Source organism: Bos taurus, chromosome 13, assembly GCF_002263795.3.
Source record: "Bos taurus isolate L1 Dominette 01449 registration number 42190680 breed Hereford chromosome 13, ARS-UCD2.0, whole genome shotgun sequence".
Taxonomy (NCBI): Eukaryota; Metazoa; Chordata; class Mammalia; order Artiodactyla; family Bovidae; genus Bos; species Bos taurus.
This window is the reverse complement of record NC_037340.1, coordinates 20,873,622-20,898,021: the sequence shown is the minus strand read 5'-3', so window position 1 is coordinate 20,898,021 and position 24,400 is coordinate 20,873,622. Positions and strand designations below refer to the sequence as shown.

Sequence of the window (24,400 nt, the reverse complement as noted above, 5' to 3'; positions counted from 1 at the left end):
TTAATCATTATAAGCTGGTACGAAGGTGAACGTGTTAGTTGCTAAGTTGTGTCCAACTCTTTTGTGACCCCATGGACTGTAGACTGCTCCTCTGTCCATGGGATTTCCCAGGCAAGAATACTGGAGTGGGTGGCCATTTCCTTCTCTAGGGGATCTTCCTGACCCAGGGATTGAACCCAGGTCTCTGCATTGCAGGCAGATTCTTTACCATCTGAGCCACCTGGAACGTCCCTCAGCTATCATTTAAATACCACCCATAGTTAACTAAAAAAAGTGTCCACTGAAAGCAAAACAGTAGAAGTCTAAGTGGTAGTCTACAGAATACAATGTGAAATGCCTAAGAAATTCAGGCCATATCGGACTGAGTTGGCTACATTGGAATTCATAGCCAGAGAGTTATAAAAAGAACTAATTGGCTCAGAACTTTCAATTCTTTATTTAAGGTTTGATCAGATATTCAGAGTGTTGCTGCTATGACCCTAAAGAAATTTCTTTTTGCTTGTAGGCAGGAGGCTGATATAGGCACACACACACACACAAAATCAGACACAGTGTTTGACTTACCAGACTGCAGAATTACAATAGAGGTTGAAATCAAATCTGGCAAGCAAGGTTTTTAAGTGACATTTGGCACACTGGCTCATTAGAATCAGAATGACATGTTTAGAAAATTCATACAAATACAACTAATGCAAACAATAAAGTCAAGCCTTTGGTACAAAATGCTCAGATCAATCAGCATTTAAAAGCAGATAACCCATATCACCCTAAACATTTTAAACAGAACGTGATTTGATAGTGAGAATTATATATCTGAGAAACTGTTGAAATAGTTGGAGGAGTGATGTATGTTGAGTTCCCACAGGAATGACTCCCAGAATTGACTCCCCAAGAGACCAACTGCCAATACAGAGATCATAGAACATCTTTCTTGGTGACAGGTGGAAAATTAGAGATCCTTTAAGAACAACCAGAGACAAGCCAACATCCAAATAAACATCATAATGGTATGGCATGTAGCAATTGAAAATAACAAGTTCCTTTATTAAGATAAGACTGGGCTGCTGTCCCAAATCAAAAGACAACAGTGACAAAGTGAGAGGGTTGTTTTTTTTTTTTTTTTTTCCCCCTCTCACTGCTAAACAACCACAGATTGATGTTCTATTGTTTTCAATCCAGGGGACCAGACCCCTTCTATCTGTCACATGCTAAAGAGGCAATTACTCAACCTCATGAACTAAGATCAAAACTTTAGCTCCTGCCATTGCATCTACATTCCAACCAGCTGGTGAGAAGAGAAGGGAAATGGAGAGAATGTGTCTGTCTTTTAATGTACAATCTATAGGGTACATGTAATGCCTATTCAGAGTCCATTGGCTAACATGTACTCACATTCATTGCAAGGGAAGCTGAGAAATATAGTTTTTTCCTCAATTAAAAATGAGTTGATAAGGGTATAAGGGTATAATAATAAAAGGTAATTATATTTATGTATACCAGTAACAAAAAGAAACAGAAAATTGAATTTTAAGAGACTATTTTTAAAAAATCATTTGCCTTTAGCATTTAAAATATTATATAATAAAAGCTCCTTCCATAAAAACTATAAAACATTACCAAGAAAAATTAAAGATTACCTAAATACGTGTTTATCCTTACCATAAACAAGATTAATATTTTAAAAATCAACTACTTTTCTACCCATATCCCCTGGAGTAAGAAATGACTACCCACTCCAGTATTCTTGCTAGGAAAATCTCATGGAAGGGGAGCCTGGCGGACTGCAGTCCATAGGGTGACAGGAGTCAAACACGACTTGGCGACTAAGCAAACAAATATGTACTTATCCTTACCATAAACAAGTTAATATTTTAAAAATCAACCACTTTTCTATCCTCAACACAAATAGAAAACAAAAATTTAAACATACCACTTTAAAAATTATAATTTTCAATAGCATGGAAGATATTAAATGCCCTTACCATAAAGTTACAATATATTATTGAATCTTTCAGTCGATGAAAATAATGCTATTTTGCATTTATTGCAGCAATGAAATGTTTAGCTATATGCCTGTCTAAATATAGGGCTATCTTATATACCGCAAGAAGAAAAATAAAATGGCTATTTCAGAACAAAAAGCAGATTACCACAGTTCCAATACTGGGTGATTCAATAAAAAATGATACCTTGTTTAGACAAGAGCACTTACTTTTACGTAATTAACTGTATAATAATTATACTGTAGTAAAGCTATATGAAAGAATGAAATATAAATGAAAATCCATTAGTTGCCTTACTAAATAGGGAATTTTAAAACTGATATATGCCATTGTTAACTAATATGTAATATAATTAATAATATGGAGCATTAGTACTATTTTATTATATTACTATCACCTAAAATATTCTAAAGTGAAAGTGAAGTCGCTCAGTCGTGTCTGAGTCTTAGCGACCCCATGGACTGTAGCCCACCAGGCTCCTCCAGCCATGGGATTTTCCAGGCAAGAGTACTGGAGTGGGGTGCCATCACCTTCTCCATATTTATTTCTCCAAATATTCTGAGATGGGTTTAAATAAGACATAATGATGTCATATATTTAAATTTTATTTATGCACACACACAATGGAATACTACTCAGCCATAAAAGAGAATAAAATCTTGCCATTTGCAACACCATGGATGATCTTAGAAGGTATTATGCTAAATGATGCTGAAGCTGAAACTCCAATACTTTGACCACATGATGCGAAGAACTGACTCATTGGAAAAGACCCTGATGCTGGGAAAGAATGAAGGCAGGAGGAGAAGGGGACAACAGAGGATGAGATGGTTGGATGGCATCACCAACTCGATGGATATGAGTTTGAGCAAGCTCTGGGAGTTGGTAATGAACAGGGAAGCCTGGTGTGCTGCAGTCCGTGGGGTCACAAAGAGTCAGACATGACTGAGCGACTGAATTGATGCTAAGAGAAATGAGTCAGACGGCGAAAGACAAATACTGTATGGTACCACTTATACGTGGAATCTAAAAAATAAAACAATAAATAAAATGAAAACTAATGAACAAATTTCTTTATCCAAAAATGTATAGAACTTTACACAATATCTGTTCTATTATATCTGAAATTAGAAGAAAGAAAATTTGTAAAATATAGTCATCACTAGCAATAGAGAGACTTGGGACATGAAAAAGAATGGGGCTTGATGGGTACCTTCCTACTAGAGTGAGGAAAATTTTGTTCTACTTGGAACAAACACATTAAAAAATAGAAGGATTCCATAAAATTTTTTTGTATTAAAGGAAAAAAGGAGAGTTAATTAATGATTATATCCATAAACATGAGACAAGTGTTTGTTTTTTTCAATAGACACAGGTAGCACAAAAGAAATAAAGTTTTCAGACTTTAAAAGTCCCAGTGCACCCCTGGCCATTCAAGTCTGAACCCTCACAAGTCCGAGTGTTGCCCAACTGTATCTCATCATGCCTCCTTGAAAACTTACAGTATAGTTCCTTCCAACATAGTTAAAAATATGTTTCTAAAATTCAGATGTTCCATTTTATCGATTTTTAGAGATTTTTAAAGATTTTCTTTGACGTGGACCATTTAAAAATCTTGATTGAACTTGTGACAACAATGCTTCTGTTTGGTTTTTGACCTCGCGGCATGTGGGATTTGAGCTCCCTGACTAAGGATTAAACCTGCACCTCCTCATTGAAAGGTGAAGTCTTTCAGCACTGGACTGCCAGCGAAGTCCCAGATGTTCTGTTTTAAAATGCTGTATCCATAGCCAATTTCACCTTATTTAAGTGTGAAAAATTATTATGCATTACACAATCTACTCATCTAACCCCAACTAAGTTCTAAAAATGCAAATGAAACACAGAGGAGCACCAATTAAGGTATTATGTTTATCCCTGCAATTATAAGAGTCATAAATTCTTTCAAGCCAATGATGTCTATCATTTTAATTAGTCAGTGTCTGAGTTTTCCTTAGACTAACATTATATATTTACAGGAACAAACTTAATAGCAAATCCTTCAGTAAGATATAAGAGCACTTTAATAATTTTTTAAAGATTTTTTTTTTTTTTTGATGTGGACTGGTTAAAGTCTTTATTGAATTTGTTACAGTATTGTTTCTGTTTTTTTTTTTTTTTTTTCATTTTGGTTTTTTGACTGAGAGACATGGGGGAATCTTAGCTCCCTGAACAGGGATCGAACCCACATATCCTGCACTGGAAGGCAAAGTCTCAACCACTGGAACAACAGGGAAGTCCCTCTCAATTATTGTTTAAATCTATCACAGAAAACTAGCCAATCTGAGCACACAGACCACAGCCTTGTCTAACTCAATGAAACTAAGCCATGCCATGTGGGGCCACCCAAGATGGTTGGGTCATGGTGGAGAGGTCTGACAGAATGTGGTCCACTGGAGAAGGCAATGGCAAACCACTTCAGTATTCTTGCCTTGAGAACCCCATGAACAGTATGAAAAGGCAAAATGATAGGATACTGAAAGAGGAACTCCCCAGGTTGGTAAGTGCCCAATATGCTACTGGAGATCAGTGGAGAAATAACTCCAGAAAGAATGAAGGGATGGAGCCAGCTACCCAGTTGTGGATGTGACTAGTGATAGAAGCAGGTCCGATGCTGTAAAGAGCAACATAGCATAGGAACCTGGAATGTTAGGTCCATGAATCAAGGCAAATTGAAAGTGGTCAAACAGGAGATGGCAAGAGTGAACATCGACATTCTAGGAATCAGCAAACCAGAATGGACTGGAATAGGTGAATTTAACTCAGATGACCATTATATCTACTACTGTGGGCAGGAATCCCTTAGAAGAAATGGGGTAGCCATCACGGTCAACAAAAGAGTCCAAAATGCAGTACTTGGATGCAATCTCAAAATCGACAGAATGATCTCTGTTCGTTTCCAAGGCAAGCCATTCAATATCACGGTAATCCAAGCCTATGCCCCAAACAGTAACACTGAAGAAGCTGAAGTTGAATGGTTCTATGAAGACCTACAAGACCTTTTAGAACTAACACCCAAAAAAGATGTCCTTTTCATTATAGGAGACTGGAATGCAAAAGTAGGAAGTCAAGAAACACCTGGGGTAACAGGCAAACTTGGCCTTGGAGTACGGAATGAAGCAGGGTAAAGGCTAATAGAGTTTTGCCAAGAGAACATACTGGTCATGGCAAACACCCTCTTCCAACAACACAAGAGAAGACTCTACACATGGACATCACCAGATGGTCAACACCGAAATCTGATTGATTATATTCTTTGCAGCCAAAGATGGAGAAGCTCTATACAGTCAGCAAAAACCAGACTGGGAGCTGACTGTGGCTCAGATCATGAACTCCTTATTGCCAAATTCAGACTTAAATTGAAGAAAGTAGGGAAAACCACTAGACCATTCAGGTATGATCTAAATCAAATCCCTTATGATTATGCAGTGGAAGTCAAAAATAGATTTAAGGGCCTAGATCTGATAGATAGAGTGCCTGATGAACTATGGATGGAGGTTCATGACACTGTACAGGAGACAGGGATCAAGACCATCCCCATGGAAAAGAAATGCAAAAAGGCAAAATGGCTGTCTGAGGAATGGCTGTCTCAGGAGGCCTTACAGATAGCTGTGAAAAGAAGAGAAGCAAAAAGCAAAGGAGAAAAGGAAAGATATAAGCATCTGAATGCAGAGTTCCAAAGAATAGCATGGAGAGATAAGAAAGCTTTCCTCAGCGATCAATGCAAAGAAATAGAGGAAAACAACAGAATGGCGAAGACTAGAGATCTCTTCAAGAAAATCAGAGATACCAAGGGAACATTTCATGCAAAGATGGGCTCGATAAAGGACAGACATGGTATGGACCTAACAGAAGCAGAAGATATTAAGAAGAGGTGGCAAGAATACACAGAACTACACCAAAAAGATCTTCACGACCCAGATAATCACGATGGTGTGATCACTCACCTAGAGGCAGACTTCCTAGAATGTGAAGTCAATTGGGCCTTGGGAAGCATCACGACGAACAAAGGTAGAGGAGGTGAAGGAATTCCAGTGGAGCTATTTCAAATCCTGAAAGATGATGCTGTGAAAGTGCTGCACTCAATATGCCAGCAAATTTGGAAAACTCAGCAGTGGCCACAGGACTGGAAAAGGTCAGTTTTCATTCCAATCTCAAAGAAAGGCAATGCCAAAGAATGCTCAAACTATCGCACAATTGCACTCATCTCACACGCTAGTAAAGTAATACTCAAAATTCTCCAAGCCAGGCTTCAGCAATACGTGAACCGTGAACTTCCAGATGTTCAAGCTGGTTTTAGAAAAGGCAGAAGAACCAAGATCAAATTGCCAACATCCGTTGAATCATGGAAAAAGCAAGAGAGTTCCAGAAAAACATCTATTTCTGCTTTATTGACTATGCCAAAGCCTTTGACTGTGTGGATCACAATAAACTGTGGGAAATTCTGAAAGAGATGGGAATACCAGACCATCTGACCTGCATCTTGAGAAACCTATATGCAGGTCAGGAAGCAACAGTTAGAACTGGACATGGAACAACAGACTGGTTCCAAATAGAAAAAGGAGTATGTCAAGGCTGTATATTGTCACCCTGCTTATTTAACTTCTATACAGAGTACATCATGAGAAATGCCGGACTGGAAGAAGCACAAGCTGGAATCAAGATTGCCGGGAGAAATATCAATAACCTCAGGTATGCAGATGACACCACCTTTATGGCAGAAAGTGAAAAGGAACTAAGGAGCCTCTTGATGAAAGTGAAAGAGGAGAGTAAAAAAGTTGGCTTAAAGCTCAACATTCAGAAAACGAAGATCATGGCATCTGGTCCCATCACTTCATGGCAAATAGATGGGGAAACAGTGGAAACAGTGTCAGACTTTGTTTTTTGGGGCTCCAAAATCACTGCAGATGGTGATTTTAGCCGTGAAATTAAAAGATGCTTACTCCTTGGAAGGAAAGTTATGACCCACCTAGATAGCATATTCAAAAGCAGAGACATTACTTTGCCAACAAAGATCCGTCTAGCCAAGGCTATGGTTTTTCTGGTGGTCATGTATGGATGTGAGAGTTGGACTGTGAAGAAAACTGAGTGCCAAAGAATTGATGCTTTTGAACTGTGGTTTTGGAGAAGACTCTTGAGAGTCCCTTGGACTGCAAGGAGATCCAACCAGTCCATTCTAAAGGAGATCAGTCCTGGGTGTTCATTGGAAGGACTGATGCTAAAGCTGAAACTCCAATACTTTGGCTACCTCATGCAAAGAACTGACTCATTGAAAACACCCTGATGCTGGGAGGGATTGGGGGCAGGAGGAGAAGGGGACGCCAGAGGATGAGATGGCTGGATGGCATCACCGACTCGATGGACATGAGTTTGGGTGAACTCCGGGAGTTGGTGATGGACAGGGAGGCCTGGCGTGCTGCAATTCATGGGGTCTCAAATAGTCGGACACGACTGAGCTACTGAACTGAACTGAACCTCTTCAGAACCAGCTTTTATTGGTTAACATTATAATTTCCTTTATCTTCTCTTACACTGAAATCTCTTTTGTTTTCACTTTCAATTTTTTTCAACATTTTCTCAATTTCTGGAGGAATTTCTTGTTTAAATTAGACAAAAATATGCACTGAAGAAACACAGTCAGAACAAATGCACAAATGAAATAATATTTTACAGTGTACATACTACTCTCAATTTCCCCTAACCAGAGCAGTGTCTGTGATAAACTTCCTCCGTATGGTCACTGCATGAAATTTTCAAAATCTCATTGTCTATTGACTGTATTTAGAACAGAACTTGAGATTTTTCCTATACAATATGTTGCTTAAACAGTATTCTCAGTTTTGCGTAATCCAAATATAATTTCCAGTATAAATATTGCCCCCCCTAAAAAAATAACAATTAAAAAACCAGAGTGAAATATAGGCATTCCATGAATTTGAGTACCAAAAATCAACAGATATTTTACCGGGAAAATATTAACTTGGAAAACACTGGGTGGAGTAAGCTTGAACATTTAAAATGAACTTTCCTCTGCCCCCACCCACATCATATGCAACTCATCAACTTCCTTGAATTATAGGACCACTTCTTTTGTCTTTGTTGTTTATTATGAATAATAAATGAAACTAGAGAATTTAGCAATTTAGGGGCTTTTGTGAGAGCAAATTCTTTGAAGAAAATAGGAGGGTCAGAGGAAATCTGAATTTTTAAGCAATGAATGGAACATGAAGAAGAAAAAATAACAACTATACAACATGCTTTTAGGAAATTTCAACTTATGCACACTTTAATCTCCCCAACAGGGAGAAAACTGCTAGAAAAAAGGGAGAGGTACTGAACACTGACTGTATGCCAGTGGTTGCTTAAAACATTCTATATATTATTATCTCCACTATTTTTCAGATGACTTAGATTCCAATAGCTCTATTTTTATGGACAAGAAAGATAAGAATTAGAGAGGTTAAGTAGATCAGGTGACACCTTATAAGTAGTAAGCATTACAAAAGTCCAAATTCATCTTTTTAAACCCCAAACACATGCACTTAGAACTAAACCCTGTGTACAGGGTTCACCAAATTACAGAGCAAAGGATAATCAGCCAGATTTCCCAGCAGAGGACTCTGAGTTGCTATGCCAGCATTCTCATCAGTAGGTACGAGCCTTTTAAACTCCCCCAGGTATTTCAAGGAAATACTTGACATCAAAGAGAAGCTAATCCATTCACGCTCCATTGTCTTATACATTTTTTTTTTTTTTTGCCTTTTTTAAACTTTTCATTTTATACTGGAGTATAGCTGATTGATTAAGAATGTTGTGATAGTTTTAGGGGCACAGCAGAGTGACTCAGCCATACACATGGATCTGTTCTCCCCCAAAATTCCCCTTCCACCAAGGCTGCCACATCACATTGATACCAGACTTCCCCGTGCTATACAGTAGGTCCCTGATGGTTATCCATTTGAAATTTGGCAATGTGTACACATCGACCTCAAACTCCCTTACACATATTTTTCAAGCAAAAGTTAATTGTCATGTTAAAACATAATTGTTTTATGACTCATATCTATAAATTACTTAAAACACATATGTGCATACACACACAAATTAAGACTTGGTCTCTGTCCTTATTATAATTAAAATTTTTATTAAATATCGGTCAATAACACAGAATATGATAGTGGCTGAATCTCCATACAGACATTTAAAAGAGGAATCTTGGTTGTCTTTTTCTTATTAAAATTCATTAAACAATTCTTTTTCTCCATCATCATTTAGCAATTAACAAAATTGCCATCGAAATAAGCTTTTAAATATAACTTCTAAAGACTCAATAATAACCCCCTAATATTACTTTTGCTAATAAAGCTCTGGTTCTTATTTGACTGATTAGAATCACTAATTCCAGATTCAGTTCAATTGCATCTTCCTAAATATATATGTTTTGCCTCCTCTTGTCTTTTTCTATTTTAAGTCATCCTTGACGGAATTATTAGCCTACGCCCATGAATATAGATGAAAAGTGTGCATGAACTAAAGTCACTTTCAGAAGTTTAGTGGATATAGCCACTGCCTGAATATCATTTATCCTTCATTTATCTGTGAAAGTTTCAGGTTAAGTGTTTTTGCAGTACCGAGACATTGAGAAACATTTCAAAGATACACACATACACACATGTTCTTCATGACAAATCAAAATTACTAAATTAAAGAGGTTTTCAATAAATAATAGATTGAATGATTACCATGTAATATAAAATAATTATATGCTTGTGATCTCTGCAAGAGAGACAACTTTGCTAAAACATATGGTAGAAATATATTCTTAATAAAATGCAAATAATGGAGGCTCACACTCAAATGTCTATACCATCTAAGGAATACTGGTAAGGTGCTCAAAATATCAGATAATGTAAAATGATACAGTTTTTACTGAATACATGCCAAACAAGAGAACATACCAAACATGAGACTAGGTAAATTACATAGGTGTTTGCGTGTGTGCGTGCTAAGTCGCTTCAGTCATATCCAACTCTTTGTGACCCCATGGACTCTAGCCCACCAGGCTCCTCTGTCCATGGGATTCTCCAGGCAAGAATACTACAGTGGGTTGCCATTCCCTTCTCCAGGGATCTTCCCAACCCAGGGATCAAACCTGCATCTCTTGTATCTCCTGCATTGGCAGATGGATTCTTCACCTTAGCACCACCTGGGAAGCCCATATAGATGACTACCTCTTTTTATTTTAAGAACTTAAGAAACAGGTTCTCTTTGAATAACAGATGAGGAATTTGGGTTTCAGAGAAGTTGTACAGCACATAGCTAGTAAGAAGAATGTCTGAAATTAGTACCTACTTCACTAGAACATGGTACCTACCCGTGCTTCCCCATTTAGCCTAGGGGTATATTTTGCTTCTGTTTAAATAAGAATAGAACTGAAATTCTTTGGAATTCACAAACTGGACCCCAAATAATGGAACCCAATTGTCAGACTCATATAAAAGTGCCCTACAGTATCTACTTCATCTCCTGTGCACTGGGATAGAATGAGTGGCTATCAAGCAATCAAAATGTGGCTAATCCAAATTGAGATGGGTTGTAGTTGTAAAATAAATACACATTGGATTTTAAAGGCTAAGTCTGAAAATAAGAATATAAAATACTTCATTATTATCTTACATAGCTTTTGTGTTAAAAATGATAATACTTGGGGCATATTGAGTTAATTCAGGGTTCAGTCGTGATTCAGGGTAGTTCAGTCCATAAAGAATCTGCCTGCATTGCAGGAGATCCAGGTTCAATTCCTGGGTCGGGAAGACCCCCTGGAGAAGGAAATGGCAAAATATATTCTAAAAATTAATTCTGCTTTTTCTAAACATAACTTCTAGCATATATAAATTACACAAGTAGCTTACATTAGTGGCTTGCATTATACTTCTGTTAAAAGTTCATGATATTGCTGAATTCTCTTGCACCAACTTTCATGAAGACTAATAAAAAGCAGTTTGGCTTCTTAAAAATTTGTCCAGGCCACTCCCCCAAATATGTTTAAACACATATATACACAACAGTATATATACTCTCTACTGGCACTTTATTATATCTAGCCTAATATTAGGTGATTTTTGAGATGGTTTTCCTATTCTCCCCTACCACAATGAGATATTCTTAAAAGCAGAGTCTCAATTTCTATTCACCAAAAATTTTAATAGAATATCTCCAATAGCATCAGGATATAGAAAGAACTCTAGTGATATTAATCAGATCAGATCAGTCGCTCAGTCGTGTCCGACTCTTTGCGACCCCATGAATCGCAGCACGCCAGGCCTCCCTGTCCATCACCAACTCCCGGAGTTCTCCCAGACTCACGTCCGTTGAGTCAGTGATGCCATCTAGCCATCTCATCCTCTGTCGTCCCCTTCTCCTCCTGCCCCCAATCCCTCCCATCATGAGTCTTTTCCAATGAGTCAACTCTTCACATGAGGTGGCCAAAGTACTGGAGTTTCAGCTTTAGCATCATTCCTTCCAAAGAAACCCCAGGGCTGATCTCCTTCAGAATGGTATGCACCCTTAATTTTATAATTAATATATAATCTATACCACTTTTTACATACTTTAAACTTTTCCTTTTGGAAGCCTTGTCATTTTTGTTTAAGAAACTTCATTCCAGATTTCACAGGTTTAAGAATTTAAAATTCCCGATGAGATTGGTTTGTTCCTCTGACATCCCACTTAGTAGTTGTTCATTGAAGTTTAAAGTGGTTCTACATAAAACTTTTGCTCTCTCGTTACTTGGATGCTATGAGATTACTTTTTATTATGATCAAACATTTACTATTTAAAAGGTCAGATCTGGACAAAAGCTAGTATAGCTGTCATCAGATTTGCTACAGAGAAAGAAGGTGAAGCTTTTCTCAAGAAGTAGATTATTCTGAGGTATCTGAAATGCTTTTACATTTCACTCTTGTTAGTATCTAGGTTTCCCTGATGGCTCAGCTGGTAAAGAATCCGCTTGCAATGTGGGAGACATGCTGCATTCGATCCCTGGTTTGGGAAGATCCCCTGGAGAAGGGAAAGGCTACCCACTCCAGTATTCTGGTCTGGAGAATTCCATGGACTGTATAGTCCATGGGATTGCAAAGAGTCGGACACAACTGAGCAACTTTAACTTTCACTTGTTAGTATATATTTCCCTCAACACAATTTTGAAATGTTTGTTTTCCTCTGTACCATTCCATACTGTTCTGGAAACTTCAAGCAAACATCCTGACTTAATTATGTGTCAGTGGGGAAACAGTTATCTAGAAACATAATCTGTGAAATGAATGAGGAAGTCAAGGCAGAAATGGTACGGTTCCCCATTCCACCCACCATGTTAAGTCAGCACAAATAAATTAGTTCATTCTTCTTAAAGCACTTTTGTTTCTTATTTATAATATGTAATTTATATACAAAAGGAATGGCATTTTTATTTTCTTCTCCAAACTCATGGTTTAAATATTAATATATATCATGTTATCAATTGATAAAATTTGTTCTTTTGCTTTCTTAACACTATATACTGTATTTATTTTCATCTAATACCTCTAATATATTATAGGGATTAATGCTATTTAATATTTCCACATCTTATAACACTGCCAATTTATGTATTATATTGGACATCTATCAAGTCAACATTTTAATCTAATTATTAAGAAAAATTACCCAAATATTTTTAGGTGAATGGATGGACATAGTCAATCATCTAAATGACTTAAATATATAAATTCAACCATTCAAATGAATGAGTGAGTGAGTGTTAGTCGGTCAGTCATATCTGACTCTTTGCGACTCCATGGACTATATAACCCACCATGTCCATGGCTCCTCTGTCCATGGAATTCTCCAGGCAAGAATATTGGAGTGGGTTGCCATTCCCTTCAAATGAATAAAGTATTTGTCTAAAGAGAATAAAGTATATAAAATAACCACACTAACATCTAATTAAAATGGAATAAATCTGTTCTTGAAATTCTTACATTTTATTAAGAGTGAATGATATTTATTTCGGATTGAAATCTGAATCAAACTGAAAACAAAGGAGCCTTATTTTATTGATCTAAGAAGATACTGACTAAACTAAGAACTCAGGAATTGGTAAATACACCAAAGCTTGGAGAGAAAATTCGAAGACAAGTTTATGAGTAAAGGCTTGAAAGATAAGATTTTAGATTCAAAAAGATTTTTCCTTATGAAAAGAATAATTTACTAGGTGTTTAGGTCACTTCTTTTCCATTTCCTTCCTTCCCACCTACCACTCTGTAAACACACAAACTAAATAAATCAAAATGTACCTGTCGGAAGAGGCACTGCGAGTTCTTCTTTCATGGAGTGATGGGAAGATAGACAGTTCTTTGTAAGCACAATGTCATCCAGTGCTATATCACCACGGTGGCCCTTCCCAACTCGGCCTTCAAATTTGAGTTGGAAGTCCTCATCACCAGACAGGGCTAGCTCTTTCCGCTGCCAGAAATTGCCTTGTTCTACAGTGAGGTTAAGCAGGACCTTCGTTTGGTTTGAGACTGATACCTGGATCAAGGTGAGCGCTCCAATGCCATGTCCATACATGTGATAATGAAAAATTATCTGCAACCAAAAATAGAAATATTATAAATGATTAGTACAGTTAATTTCATCTTATTTTCAATTATATCATGCTGTCCTCTCTTAACAGATTCTGGAAGAAAAAATAGGTCTGTATGTTCTATTGCTTAGTGAATACTCTATCAATGAACGAAGTTAGTCTAGCCTTAAATCATATGCTGCAAAACATGGAATGTAGTACAATAAGGACCAAGCAGGAATTTAGTTGAAAAAATGAGTGGCGTTTACTTCCTTTTTGTGACTTATAAAAGTAGGATTCCTCCACAAACTCTTAAAATCTGCTGTCAAAGGGATACAAATATCATTAAAAAGTGTTATATTATATAGAAAGACTTCTCATGATTAAGAAACATCAGGTACTAAAGAAAATAATTTCCATCTCATGAAACTTAAATTATTTTCTTCAAAACAGCAGAGTACTTGATTGCTTATTCCACCACATTCTTATACTTGAAACGCATTTTCAGTTCTTCGAGGTCCTCAGGGCTCTACTACTATACATAGCAAAACCACCAGAATAGCAATTTCTAAATTTTACTTGAAATGTTTTAGAAGAGTAGACTTGAGTTTTACCCCCAAGTAAAAATTAATATGAGTATTTCCAAGGATTAACATTTCAATGTTTCAAATACGGAGTTTACCAGATTTTTGGTGATTAAAACACTGGTGGAGAAAGTTAGGGGAAATTCTAAAAAAGAGAAGCGTATGAGTTAGGAACAGTAGGGACTCAGAGTTTTTAAGCTTTGGGCTTGTCATTTTTAGGAGTGGGGGAAAACTAATGGGGGGTGATCTTCATGCAGGAAAATAACATTTTAGAAACACTGGCACTCATGGATATTATAGTCTAGAGAAGGGAAATGAATGTGTTTAAAGGGTAAAGAATGTGATTAAACAATATACATAATGCATACTTTCAAACAGCATCAAGAGGTAAGCTCTGTGAAGTCAATCTATGCAAATTTCCTAGCTGATGAATAATACCCAAACTTCAGCTATTACTCTATGATCCAAAAATGTTTATCCTATTGATTAACCCATTAATGTAGGAAAATATGAACTCTGTGACCACTGTGGCTTGTTCTGGGAGGACTGGTCAAACCTGAGTGGCACAAAGTGTCTGACTGGGGTTGACATATATGCACCAATGACACCATGTATAAAATAGGTAACTAACGAGAACCTACTGTGCAGCCCAGGGAACTCTACCCAATGCTCTGTATGACCTAAATAGGAAGAAAATCAAAAAAAGGAGGGGATCTACATATATGTGGAGCTGATTCCAGGGGGCTCCCCTGGTGGCTCAGTGGTAAACAAATCCACCTGCCAATTCAGGAGACATGGTTTCAATCCCTGGGTCGCAAAGATCCTCTGGGGAAAGAAATGGCAATCCACTCCGATATTTTTGACTGAGAAATCTCATGAAGAGGAGCCATGGGGCTGCAAAAGAGTCTGACATGACTTAGCAACTAAATAACAACAGAGCTGATTCACTTTGCTGTACAGGAAAAAACTAACATAATAATGTAAAGCAACTATATTCCATTAAAAATTAATTTTAAAAAAGGGTCTGAGGCCAGCTTCTTGAGCAGTGTCAAAAAGCAAGAAAGGAAACTATCCAACAGGCAATAGCACACATCTGTCTGGAGCCCCTGCAGTCATACACATGGTCTTCCCAGTATCCTGCCTTGTTCTGTCTTATTTGCACAGAAAGCATAAAGCATATGTTTTATGTCACATAAACACTTCTGTATCTTCTTGAGGCCATTTTCTGAATGATACCATTGGGTTAACATGCAAACAAACATCTAAACACAAACACTCCATTTCTACAGAGAATACTTGATGACAATGTAACCTAATCACAGGGCAACATGAGCAAATAAAAATCTGTCAAGTACTGAATTCTTTTAAGGAGGCATCTTCACCAGAATTTCAGTTACTCTCTACACTCATCAATCTATGTCTGCATACTTCTCTGTATTCCATCCATCCCTCAGAAGGGAGAAAATTCTCCAATTTGATTTTTTTCTGCCTAAAGGTATTCCACAAGGTCAAGTGACAGAAAGGATTTTCATGAAAGTTTAGGAGGTCATTTCTGCTCACTTGATAAACAAATTTTTTATATCTGAGAGTCCCAATCATTTCCAGCATGACTTTTCCTTACTACTTTGTATACAATCTATATCATAAATATTCATAAAATGAACGATTCATCATTAATTTTTTGACATTTCTCCTAGGCATACTTCATTATTCTCACACAGATGTTTAAAACAGTGGGAACTATAGTTCTGGGGCCAGGCAAAAATAGAGATAAATGAAACCCTTGGTTACTACAGTATGAAAAAAAGAATCTATTGAACATTCTTAGAGGAAGTCTAAATAGAAAAGCTAAGAAGTCTTCTTTCTGTTGTCTTCCAAATTACTCAATACTTTCTTGAAAATAAAACCCCAGAACACTGGGTTTATATATGTTTTGTCTATATCTATAAATCTGTATATTCACAGATATTCTGAAATGAGAAAATCAGTTCTAGTCTTGGAAAGTTAATTAAAAATTAAACATGCAGTATATAAAATTTCAGTTTGACTTCTTTGCCTCTCTAAAACTCAATGTTTGCCAAACTAATTAAAGTTTAATTGTGTATTTTTTCATTACATCCATTCTGGACTGCTGAGTTATGTCTCTCAAACTTTGATCGTGTCACTTTCTTGCAGAAAATCTATCAAATGTGCCTAAAGAGAGAAGAGAGATATTATTCTGAGTGTTAAACTATGAAATCAACTTAAGCTGAGACAGAAAAGCTCCTAAGACAAGCTAAAGGTTTAACATGACTGGGGCAGTGGTAGGATGTGAAGGCTGGTCAGTATAAAACAGGAACAAACATCTGTAGTAACTACAGGTTCAGCTGGAAAGCCCATGACCGAAGATTTAACATGCCTCCTTCTGGAGTTAGGGCTCTCTGTGTTGTGGAAAGAAATATACAAGAATTTGACAATCTGAAGATAATAAAGATTTAAATCATGCCTCCCAGTTTGATTCTTTGATCAGCTAGCAACTTTCTGGATATAATTTGTTTTCTTTACAGTGTTCAGACATTGAGGAATATACCAGTCCAAATACATGTGTTCACAGCTATGGAGACTGTATTTTTTGTCATAAATATAAAGGGCACATTTATTCACACACTAACTTCTTATAAAAAGATGCCATGAAGTCATTTCTGAGTGCTTAATTTATATGTAAAGCTAAATTTAGCTCCCAGCCTAGCTGGCTCAAATCCCCTGGGGAATAAAAACAGACAATCACACAAATAATAAAGGAAAGTGAAGGACCTTCCAAATGCATAGTCATCATATGAAGATCCAAACAACTCTACTTATATTTTTAACACGCTATAAACATTTTCTTCAAATTTCCACAGGATAATGGCCAAACCATTTTTTCCTAATCTAGAAATTCTACATTTTAAAGTGTCAACTTCAGTCTTTAATTTTCCGTGAAGATGTCCAACCATTTTATCATGGTGTCAACTGTGACTAATATTAGTTCTTGGAAATATTTAACTATTTTACACTATTTCTCGCTGTTTATTTCTCTTCCTTATGATGAAATTCCAATAATTCCAATGAGTGCCAAGTTCCCTGAGTGGACACAACCAATATTTCACTTTGTTCTAGGTGGTTCAGACAGTAAAGAATCTGCCTGCAATGCAGAGACACATGTTCAGTCCCTGGGTTGGGAAGATCCCCTGGAGAAGGAAACGGCAACCCAATCCAGTATTCTTGCCTGGAGAATTCCATGGACAGAGGAGTCTGGTGGGTTACAGTCCACGGGGTTGCAAAGAGTTGGACACAACTGAGTGACTAACACTTTCTTTCACTTTCACCCATAGTTACGGATAATAACCATGACATTTTCCCAATGGATTCCAAGATTCTTTGTCTATGGAACTTATCCATAGGATAAATTCTTCCAACAGTTCTAACAAACCTTCCCTTTCATCTTCACTTTCTGCCGCTCACAAAATTCCAAGCTGAGTGCATTCAAAGTCACTTTTTGGTCTGGTTCTGGCCATTCTGTTTTCTGTTTTTGACTCTATCAGAAGTTGCTTATAACATTTCTGTTTTAATTTTTTCTCCATACCTTACAGTTTTTGCTTCTCCAGCTTATGACTGGACTTGAAATTCTGGCTGCCCTCATGGGCTGCTGAGGGAACAAGCTCTTTATAAAGATGTAATGGCCAGATGAATTTCCCAAGGTGTGGTCAGCCGCTGGCTCTGTGCCTGTAGCAGGGACATTGCTCGCCTTCAGATTCCAGTCAAAGTCATCATCCTGCTCCTGCTCCCAGGAACAAAGATCAAACTCAAAGTCACAGCGCCCCCTGGAGGCACCTGGAAAACATTTTCCAATTTATGGTGGAGAGAAAAAGGAAATCAGCCGATAAAGCATGCAATCCAAAATCACATTTTATAAAGCACTCTCATGTCTAGGGACCTTTGAACTTGCTCCTCTCTCTGCCAGGATTCCTTCCCAAATGTCCACATGACCTTCCCACTCATTTCTATCAGATCTGTATTTGAATATCACCTTGTCAGTGGATCCTTATTTACTGGTGTTATCTAAAATCTCCTATACTCAACTCTCTCCTACTTCAGTTCTTTATTTTTATTGTTGGCACTTTCCTAATATATCATATCTTTACCTATTTATTTTATTTTTTTGGTCTTCCCTCACTCTTCACTCATCAGAATGCATGTTTCATGAAGGAGAGAATTTGCTCAGTTTTGTTCATTGTTATTTTCCCAGTGCCTGGCAAAAAACTGCTTAATTTGCTGAATAAATAAATGAAGTTTAAAAACAGAAAAAAAAAATTATAGTAATCTTATGTAAGCTTTTATAAAGAGAATGAATAAACAACAAGGTCCTATTGTATAGCATGAGGATTATATTCAATATTATATGATAAACTATAATGGCAAAGAATACAAAAAATAATGTGTATATATATATATATGTATAAACTGAATCACTTTGCTGTACAGCAGTAATTGACACAACATTGTAAATCAACTATACTTCAATTGAAAAATACCCAAAAAATTACAGTAATCCTGCTACATCATGCAATATTCAAAACCTACCAATATTATCCTTACAGAAATATTAAAATAGAATATTTTAGTTTGTTACACACAGATACATAACAAGCTAATGACTTACATAAGTTTATTCCTTCACCAATCTGGTCCCAGGGTCAAAATGCATGGGAAAATGTTAGTATTATACACCTTTTCTCCTCCAAACCCCTATTTGATCAAAGTAACTTATTTCTTCTCTCTTCTCCTCTTTGCTTCTCAGCTCTTGGTAGGGAATTTAGGAAGTTCATTATTTTTCAACACAGTTTGGCATGGGAAATACTGCCTGAAGCAAAAATTACTAATCATCATAATTATTTTTTTAATGTATACTCATTTCAGAGGTAATAAAATTGTGAAATGAAAAAGTAAGGCTAAAACTGCAATGATTTATTATAATAAGTCACAGAAACTAAATCTGTTATTTAATACCAACTATCTCTCAGGTATTCTAAAAATATTTATTATTAACATTGCTTAAGTTTTTCTTTCATTTCCAGAACAGTAAAAATTATTGAGTTCGACTATGTCCGTATTGGTTTTCTGCCTGCCAAATCTATGCATCTCTGACGGTTGCTGTTGTTCAGTCACTCTCATGTCCAACTTTTCCATGACCCCATGGGCTGCAGCACTCCAGCCTTGATTTCTATTTTCTTCTTTTTAAAAATAAGGCTATCCTTTTTTTTTTTTCTTCTTCTTCTTCTTCTTTTTTTTGCTTTTTTCTGGTTGCCCTAGAGTCTACATTATACATTTGCAACTAATCCAAGACAACTTTTAAATAACAGTATACTACTTCAAGGGTGGTGTGAATAGCTTATAAGAACAAAATAACCCTAATTCCTCATTTTCATTCCTTGTATTACTGCTGTCATTAATTTCACAAAGATAAGCACATGTATTGGAAAAGGAAATGGCAACCCACTCCAGTATTCTTGCCTGGGCAATCCCATGGACAGAGGAGCCTGGAGGGCTACAGTCCATGGGATCACAAAGAATCAGACATGACTTCGTGATTAAACAACAAAGTATATGTATATATACACACACACATACATATATATAGATATACACAAGAAATACATAAGCATATGTAATACATTGTTGCTTTTTATTATTTTGAACAAACTATCTGTTATAAGAAAAAAAATGTTTTTTATTTTACCTTCACTTATTGCTCCTCTGATACTCCTTTCTTTATATAGCTCTGAATTTCAGATCATTTTTTTCTCTCAAAAAGTTAGTTTAACATTTCTTGCAAGGCAAGTCTACTAGCAACAGATGCTCTTATTGTTTGTCTGAGAAAGTCTATAGCTTCCTCATATTTAAAGGATAAATTCACAGGGTACAGAACTCTACATCAGTTTTTTTTTTTCCTTACAACACTTTAAATGTCATTCCACTTTCTTCTATCTTGCATTGTTTCTGCAGAGAAGTTGGATGTAATTTTTACCTTTATTTGTGTATAAGTAAGGTATTTTTCCCTCTGACTTCCTTCAGAAATTTTACTTTACCGTTGACTTTCTGTAATGTTAAAAGTTAAGCCCACATGTAGATTTTTTTTTGGCATTTATCCAGAATCATATTTCCTGAGCTTCCTGTATCTGTGATTTTTATGTGCCATAGGTTTGGCAAAATTCTCAGTCATTATTGCTTCAAACATTTCTTCTGCTCCTTTCTTTCCTCTCCCTTAGATATTCCTATCAGTCACATCTTTGATAGTTGTCCCATAGTCCCCCAATATTCTGTTCTGTTTTTCTCAGTCTTCATTCATTTGCTTTTCAGTTTTGGAGACTTCTATTAATATACCCTCTAGCTCAGATCTCTCTCCTTAGCCACATTCAGGCTACTATTCAATTAATCAAGACACCATTTCTGTTACAGTGTTTTTAATCGAAATCATTTCTTTTTGGTTCTTTATTAGGATTACATCTGTTCTTCTTGCATGCTGTTTTACCTACCAGAGGCCTTAGAATATAAATCATAATTGTTTTAAATTCTTAGTCTGATAATTCCAACATCCCTGTCATGTCTAGTTGTGATGCTTGTTCTGTTTCTTCAGATTCTATTTTTGCCTTGTAGAATGCCTTGTAATTTTTTCTTGATAGCCAGACATGATGTACCAGGTAAAAGGAACTGTTGTAAGTAGGCCTTGAGATTCCCTGGTGGCTGAGATGTAGAGTCTGCCTGCAATGCGGGAGACCTGGGTTCGATCCCTCTGTCAGGAAGATCCCCTGGAGAAGGAAATGGCAATCCACTCCTGTGTTCTTGCCTGGAAAATCCCACGGGCAGAGGAGCCTGTCAGGCTACAGTCCGTGGGCTTGCAAAGAGTCAGATACGACTGAGCGACTTCACTTTCACAGAAGTAGGCCTTTAGCAATGTGGTGGTGAGTATGGGGGGAGGGAGAGTGTTCTATGGTCTTATACTTGGGTCTGTTTTAGTGAACCCATGCCTCAGGACTGACCTTCACAAGTGTTCTCAGGATTTCTTCCCCCCTCACTTCTTAGGTGAAACAGGATTCCTAGAGGAAGCTAGCATTATTTCCCCTCCTCCTATAAGTTAAGCTCTGATAACACCCTAGCAATACAGGCTCTGGTTAACTAATAATACCTTCCCCCAATGACATGATTTGTGAGGAAGAATCGAGTGCTTTGGTGAATTTCAGAACGGTTCCTTTATCCCTCCTCCTGCTGGAAGAAGGAGGGGATTCTTTTTTCTCCAATATTTAACATGGGAACCTGGTTGAACTTCTGGAGATAAATCTCACAGTACTGGGTGGGGGAGGGGGGGTTGGAACATGCCTTATGACTGTGTTCCCCTTTAGTTTTTAACACTCAGGCTTGGCCACATTGAGCCTTCAGAAACTCATCAATATCACTCAGGTTTTCCTACCCTAGAAACTGATTTCTGAAGTGGCTACTGCTTGCAAGTCTCTACTCTGATAAATTCTGACCCTCTGTACAGACTGCCTATCTTTCCAATCTTGAGGACAGCCTTTGTGCTATGTCCTCCCCTCTCTTATGGATGCAAGTGAAGTGAAGTGATACTGTCACCCTGCTTATTTAACTTATATGCAGAGTACATCATGAGAAACACTGGGCTAGATGAAGCACAAGCTGGAATCAAGGTTGCTGGGAGAAATATCAATAACCTCATACATGCAGATGACACCACCCTTATGGCAGAAAGTGAAGAAGAACTTAGGAGCCTCTTGATGAAAGTGAGAGTTTAAAAAATTGGCTTAAAACTCAACATTCAGAAAAGTAAGATCATGGCATCTGGCCCAATCACTTCATGGCAAATAGATGGGGAAACAGTGGAAACAGCAGCTGACTTTATTTTCTGGGGCTCCAAAATCACTGCAGATGGTGACTGCAGCCATGAAATTAAAAGACGTGTGCTCCTTAGAAGAAAAGTTATGACCAACACAGACAGCATATTAAAAAGCAGAGACATTACTTTGCCAACAAAGGTCCGTCTAGTCAAAGCTATGGTTTTTCCAGTAGTTGTGTACAGATGTGAGAGTTGGACTATAAAGAAAGCTGAATGCTGAAGAATTGATGCTTTTGAACTGTGGTGTTGGAGAAGACTCTTCAGAATCCCTTGGACTGCAAGGAGATCCAACCAGTCCATCCTAAAGGAAATCAGTCCTGAATATTCATTGGAAGGACTGATTTGAAGCTGAAACTCCAATACTTTGGCCATCTGATGTGAAGAACTGACTCATTTGAAAGACCCTGATGCTGGGAAAGATTGAAGGCAGGAGGAAAAGGGGACAGCAGAGGTTGAGATGGTTGGATGGCATCACCGACTTAATTGACATGAGTTTGAGTAAACTGCAGGAGATGGTGATGGACAGGGAGGCCTGGCGTGCTGCAGTCCATGGGGTCACAAAAAGTCAGACACGACTGAGTGACTGACCTAAAGTGAAGTGAAAGTTGCTCAGTCGTGTCCCACTCTTTGCAACACCATGGACTATACAGTCCATAGAATTCTCCAGACCAAAATACTAGAGTGGGTAGCCTTTCCCTTCGCCAGGGGATCTTCCCAACCCAGGGATTGAACCCAGGTTTCCCACATTGCAGGCAGATTCTTTACCAGCTGAGACACAAGGGAAGCCCAAGAATACTGGAGTGGGTAGCCTATTCCTTCTCCAGAGGATATTCCTGACTGAAGAATCAAACCAGGTCTCCTGCACTGCAGGCAGGTTATTTACCAACTGAGCTATCGGGGAAGCCCTACGGATGCAAGAAAAGTTGTTCATTTTTCATTCTGTTCAGACTTTTACTTGTTATTAAGACAATAGGTTGCTGGCAATTTCTGAGCTCCTCACATACAGAACCAGATAGTGGAAATTACACTAATACCTTTTTACAATTTTGCTGCTAAATGATAAAGAAGGCTGACACCGAAGAATTGATGCTTTTGAACTGTGGTGCTGCAGAAGACTCTTGAGAGTCCCTTGGACAGCAAGGAAGTCAAATCAGTCAATTCTAAAGGAAATCAACTCTGAATATTCATTGGAAGGACTGATGCTGAAGCTGAAGCTCCAATACTTTGGCCACCTGATGTGAAGAGCTGACTTGTTGGAAAAGACCCTAATGCTGGGAAAAACTGAAGGCAGGAGGAGGAGGAGATGACAGATGATTGGATGGCATCACTGACTCAATGGACATGAGCTTGAGCAAGCTCCAGGACACAGTGAGGGACAGGGAAGCCTGATGTGCTGCTGTCCATGGGGTCACAAGAGTCAGACATGACTGAGCAACTGAACAACAACAAAACAATAGGTTGTCAGCAATTTCTGAGCTCCTCACATACAGAACCAGATACTGGGAATACATAAACACCTTTTTACAATTCTTCTGGTAAATGATAACACTAACAATGTTAGTAAAGTTGTTATAAAACTGAGAATGTATTCAGTTCAGTTTAGCTCAGTCGCTCAGTTGTGCCCAACTCTTTGCAACCCCATGAATCGCAGCACGCCAGGCCTCCCTGTCCATCACCAACTCCCGGAGTTCACTCAGACTCACATCCATCGAGTCAGTGATGCCATCCAGCCATCTCATCCTCTGTCGTCCCCTTCTCCTCCTGCCCCCAATCCCTCCCAGCATCAGAGTCTTTTCCAGTGAGTCAACTCTTCGCATGAGGTGGCCAAAGTACTGGAGTTTCAGCTTCAGCATCATTCCCTCCAAAGCAATCCCAGGGCTCATCTCCTTCAGAATGGACTGGTTGGATCTCCTTGCAGTCCAAGGGACTCACAAGAGTCTTCTCCAACACCACAGTTCAAAAGAATCAATTCTTCGGCGCTCAGCCTTCTTCACAGTCCAACTCTCACATCCATACATGACCACAGGAAAAACCATAGCCTTGACTAGACGGACCTTTGTTGGTAAAGTAATGTCAACAAAGAGAATGTATTAGTAAGGGCAATATCTTATAAACATACGTTTAGGACACTTTTCACATTATTTAAAGTAAATTCACATGCTGTAGCATAAAACCAATGAGTGATTAATTGGACAATAAAAAATGTACTGCTTAGAATTACTTGTCAACAGTAATTCTTTATTTA

General features: G+C 37.7%; 1 protein-coding gene across 3 annotated transcripts in view; it reads right to left on the bottom strand.

Moving 5' to 3' along the window:
• The window catches only part of MALRD1 (MAM and LDL receptor class A domain containing 1), a 554,066-nt gene that overhangs the window by 304,213 nt on the left and 225,453 nt on the right, over positions 1 to 24,400 (bottom strand). For all 3 annotated transcript variants that reach the window (XM_015474019.3, XM_015474018.3, XM_010811194.3), the window contains exons 26-27: positions 17,833 to 18,080; positions 13,376 to 13,667 (exon numbers count right to left, since the gene is read on the bottom strand). In XM_015474019.3, the coding sequence (XP_015329505.1) occupies positions 13,376 to 13,667; positions 17,833 to 18,080 (540 nt within the window). The remainder of the gene's footprint in view (positions 1 to 13,375; positions 13,668 to 17,832; positions 18,081 to 24,400) is intronic.